Source organism: Polyodon spathula, chromosome 58, assembly GCF_017654505.1.
Source record: "Polyodon spathula isolate WHYD16114869_AA chromosome 58, ASM1765450v1, whole genome shotgun sequence".
NCBI lineage: Eukaryota > Metazoa > Chordata > Actinopteri > Acipenseriformes > Polyodontidae > Polyodon > Polyodon spathula.
The window spans coordinates 506,254-511,253 of record NC_054591.1 but is presented as its reverse complement, the minus strand read 5'-3'; the positions used below and the strand labels follow the sequence as shown (position 1 = coordinate 511,253).

At 43.9% G+C, this 5,000-nt stretch overlaps 1 protein-coding gene across 1 annotated transcript in view; it reads left to right on the top strand.

Annotated features, from left to right (window-relative positions):
- The window catches only part of LOC121307783 (phosphoinositide-3-kinase-interacting protein 1-like), a 6,136-nt gene extending 1,142 nt beyond the window's left edge, over positions 1–4,994 (top strand). The window contains exons 3-6 of the mRNA XM_041240064.1: positions 444–560; positions 2,321–2,503; positions 2,785–2,863; positions 3,947–4,994. Coding sequence (XP_041095998.1) covers positions 444–560; positions 2,321–2,503; positions 2,785–2,863; positions 3,947–4,154 — 587 coding nt within the window. The 3' untranslated portion in view covers positions 4,155–4,994. The remainder of the gene's footprint in view (positions 1–443; positions 561–2,320; positions 2,504–2,784; positions 2,864–3,946) is intronic.
- Positions 4,995–5,000: the final 6 nt, after the last annotated feature.

Sequence of the window (5,000 nt, the reverse complement as noted above, 5' to 3'; positions counted from 1 at the left end):
GTTCTCTCAGTTGACCCCAGACTACTTCAGACTCAAATGCAGGCTTTGTGACAGCACAGCACTGTTATGATGTGTGGCTATGGGAAGGGGCTGTCTGACCCATTCCTATTGACTATCATTCAAGGATATCCTTATTTTTGCACCATGGCAATAGTGCACAAGACTTGAGGCTTCTGGCCAGCAGCCAACCAAATATTGGCATAGACCCATTAACCAGACCAATCTGGATATCTGCTTTGCACTCTCCCCCACCTCCTTCAGGACTCCCCACTCCAAACAAACTGGGGTCTCGCAGTGTGAGCTCCAGACAGAGGGTTACCCCCTCTCACTCTGAGGCAGTGCTGGTTCAGTTTTGGGGTTAAGCAGAGCGATTCCGCCTGCAGTTACTGTATTCAACAGGGATGTTTTACTCCCATGTTCATATTCTGCTGTTTCTTCTGCAGGCATTGGGGACCACAGCTACTGCCGAAACCCAGATGGCGATAACAGACCATGGTGCTACGTGACGGGCAAAGACAAACGAGTGCGGAGACAGAAGTGTGCCATTGACACCTGCAAAGGTACTGTCCTCTTTGCTGTCAGTGAGTTTAAAGAAGTCTTTAATCGTTGGGAAGCGGACCTCCTATTCCCTGCCTCCAGATTGGAGACACAGTGCATTAGCTGAAGGATGAAACCAAACAAAATCTCACGAATCTGTATGGAATACAATTTCTCTCCTTCGTTAAGAGCATTGTGTTACCTACAGTTTTTCATTTCACTTAATTAAATAAAGTAATACAGATCTGTATTTTAAGCGAGAAATAGTCATCTATATTTAAAAAGAATAACAAAGAAAAAAAAACTCTATTTGGTTCCAGCGCTTATGAGTGCCAGTAAACTTCCGCTTTGTGTAACGCGTGTGCACAGACCACATGTTCTCCATGGGCGCGTGCTGTTCTAGCTTCAGCAAGTCCTATATCATTACAGTTGAAGCTGCAGCTCCACAGCACAGCAAGCTGTAGCCACCTGCTCATAAACAGGCCTGGGGTGTGTGCTGGGGAGTTGAGGGCTTCACAGCTGCTTTGTAATGCTAACAGGTTGCAGCTGTTTCTTGCATGGTTTGTTAAACGTGATGTTGCAGCTTCAGAAAGAAATGCTTATATAACAAGTAGTGAGGACGCTACAGGTCCTGTTTGATGCAGGATTGCTCTTGCTTTTCGTTGCTGTTTTCAGTATGTAAGCGATCACGTCGCTTGCGAATGCTACTGTTCAGAGATAATGTCAGTGAAACATTAACAAAGGGCCTTCACTTATTACTGCACAATGTGATTAGCTTGTTTCCTCAAGAAAGGAAACTGATATAGAGACTTATTAGTACTGCAGCTGCCTTGGGGCGATTTGAAGCCGCCCCCCTCCTGCACTCTGATTGGCTGGTGCTGTTGCGTTTGCCTCAGAGACAGCTTTTCGTTGGTGGGTGGGGGTGGTGAGCTCATCTGTCAGGCTTACTTAGTAAACAACTTTTTTTGTGTGGGGGTTGCAGAGGCCCCTCCATCTGTAGCTGAGCAGATGTTTGTGTGTTTAATAGCCTGTTTTCCTGACGAGAAGGCTCATTTGCACTTAAATGTTTCACCTTTTTGCTGTGTTTTAACCCCTTTTAAGGGAGATAAAAGGCTTTGTTCAAGACTGACTCGGAGGTTGTGTTTGTGTAGGTGCATTCAGTCTCTTAACTGTAGTACTGTGCTCCACACAATACTGACTCGGTTCATTCGCGGTCAGGCCGTGGCGATGACAAACTGTACATTTACTTTACTAAGGGAACTCCACTAATTCCTTGCTCAGTCACATTTTTTAAAGCCATTGTTTCCTTGCTTTTAGCTGTATGCAAAGTGCAGACTTTTCATTGATTTTCTCTTTCCTGCTTTGTGGGGTTCCAGTTGTCAGATATGTTCTCAAAGCACTGCCTTTACCATGTGGAGAAACCTAGAACTAACTTCACATAGGTCTAGTACGATCAAGAAGAAAGTGAATGCATTTAATGTATTTTCAAACCGCTGTGTTCCTGCTTACTCTGTAATGGAGCTCCACTACGTGTTACCAGATATACCTGCATAGAGCAGACACATCCTGGCTTGCTACGCTGACCATGTTGATGCAGGTGACATTTTGTGCATCAATTTAACCCTTGTACTAAGCTATTCTATGTTGTATTGCGGTTTGTATTGCATTATTTTATAGGTAAAAGTCCCAGTCGAGGGAAGCAGAATAACAGTGCATTACTGGACATCAGTGTACACTGAATTGTGGGTTGATTAAATGGTGCTTTCCTCTCGTTCGGTTGCAGGTCAGGCTCCTCCACCCACAGTGACAGAGGCCCCTCGAGTCGCTGAGCCCAATGAGACCCAGATCTTTGAGCCGGCCAAGTCCCTCCCCTCCCAGAGTGAGAGCGCGGCGGTGCAGCCGGTCGTAGGGATCAGCCAGCGTGTCCGGACCGGGCCCAAGCAGAAGAAGGACCTGGGCACCCTGGGTACGTCCCTGATGAGTCTGATCAAACCAGCTCAGCCCTTCGCCTTTAAATAGAGGTTCCTCTAATAACATGAAGTTGACAGATTTAACTGAAACTACACAGGTCTGACTGCTTAATTCTGACTGCCTTAAACTAAAGTGAATTTAGTATGTAAGATTATGAAAGTCTTGTGGCTTGTACTGTGTTATGCACTGAACTGCATGCCAGACAAACATTCCCAGCATTTTTTTTAATTGTCCTGAACTGTGTTTTAATGTGGACTCCATCCTTTCCCCTTTCAGGTTATGTGTTGGGAGTCCTCATGATGGCTCTCATAATCCTGATGGGAGTTGGCATCACACTGGGGTACTTCTACAAGAGGTCAGTATGGAAACAGTCCAGCAATCCATGCACACAGTATTTATCAGTGCTCATTGCAAGTTGGTGATATTCCAGTGTTTAAAAGCACAGTAGGACTTCTTGGTGATGTGGACAGTCACCCCAGACTTTGCAAGGCTTATTGTTACTACATAATGACACTAATAAGAGGTTTAGTTGCGTATGCCTTTGAGACAACCACGTCAGTCATGTTGCAACTTAACATTTCTGTTGATAAGCTGCCAGTGCTGCAGTTCTGTCCACAGGGGTTAGTGTGTTGGGTTTTAAGTCGCTGTAATTTCTTGTAGAATCAGCAGGACATCTAAAAATGGCAGTGCTTTAGAGGGGGAATTAATAGGGGATACATATTTATAGACTGATTCTGCAGTGCTGCTTGTTAGCACTGCTCAGTTAATCTGTGGTGATGAAGGACAGCGCTATCGGGTTGTCTTTCCTGGAAGGCAGGCACGCTGTAGTGTAGGTTGCAGGGATATCAGATCTGAGCATTACAAAAAGGAAAGCTTGGCTGTGCCCGTGACTGGGGGGGAAGCAGTGAGTTCCTCTTTCAGAGACGGGTGTGTGTCTGTACAGTATCATATCCCCAGGCTTGCGTCTTGATTGGAAAGGTCCGGTATTCGGAGTATGCCCAGCAGCCTAATTCATTCAACAGCGGTGTGCGCAAACCTCATCACAAGGATCAATATACATGCACAAGGAAACTTGATTTGCTATTTTTACATGGGGTAATTTTATGCTGTGCACCCAAGTTAATAGACTTGCATAGCCCGGTAATTCAAATTCAAATAGAGTAATGCGAGCAATTCAGAGTTTAATAGAATAAGATTGTCAATCCCAAGATTAAACTGGGTGTGGACATGTAATATAATGACCTTTGCCTACGCAGAATTACTTTCTGTTGCATTCTAGCGATCTGGAGTGGTTACAAAAATCCCACATTACTGTTCTATACCACAAAATGAAGTAAAAGATTAGCAAGAAACTAAACATGACATTTAAGGGTGGCTCCAGCCATAATTATCAGCAGTAGATGTTGCAGTTGATTTGAACATATTCTTCCATCGACAGAGGGAGAGATCTGAAGAAACAGCATGACCAGTGCGTGTACGAAAGAGAGATGCAGAGGATAACGCTCCCGCTGTCCGCCTTCACAAACCCCACCTGTGAGATCATGGATGAGAACATTGTGGTGGTCAGCGCTCACCAGACCCCAGTGGAGGAGACTGTGGAGGGTAAGAGCCCACTGATGGACCAAGTGGGAACCCCAGGGGCCTGAGAGCAGTCTGTCCCCGCTGAAGAGGCTTCAAGCTCAAATACCTGAAAAAGGCAGCCCCTGGCTTCTGATTCTTTTGTTTCTTTGGTAAGCCTGGACTAAAAGCCATACAAAGACTGCCATTTGTAAAGCAAACTGAACTTGTGTAAAAGAGAACGTTTTGCAATACTGTTGTGTTTTTTTTTTTGTTTTGTTTTTTTTAAAAACTTAAAAAAAGCATAAAGAAAACTCAAGGACCAGACGCAGTGTGGACTCACCAGGGATGGTGCCACCAGTAAGTGGTGGTGTAGAAAAAAACAAAAAAAAGCGTGCAACCTATTGTTAGTTTAAAATCTACATTTTGTAACAGAGGTGATGGTCTTATGATTTTTGTTTTCACTGGCTAAAGCATAATGAAGTGATTCCTGTTGTAGCAAAGCTCAATAATTTTGTATACAGTTTAAAAGGAAGGAAAATTATATAGGACTAGTTTAAGTACTGTAGCATACCTATCAGGTTCAGACAAATTGCTGTTGCTGTCTGGTTGATCTCTAAGACTGAGCATGTCACAACTTCTATTCAAAGGCAGTAGATCAGTTGAGCAGAAGTACTGAAATACTTGTCTATAGAATGCAGAAGTCACAAAGTTAGATTAAAGTTCTCGATACACAGAAGCTGAGCTTCAGATGGCAGAGTACAGGTTTAGTTGTAATGGGTTGAAAGACAACATTCAAAATTAGCAGGTAAATGAACACAACATTTTACTCAATGCCGAGTGTATATATTTTTTCTTTTACAATCACTTTTGGCTGCTCAACTTTATTTAGTGTCAGTTATACAGTTTGAGGGCAACAGCAGATGCTCTCTCCT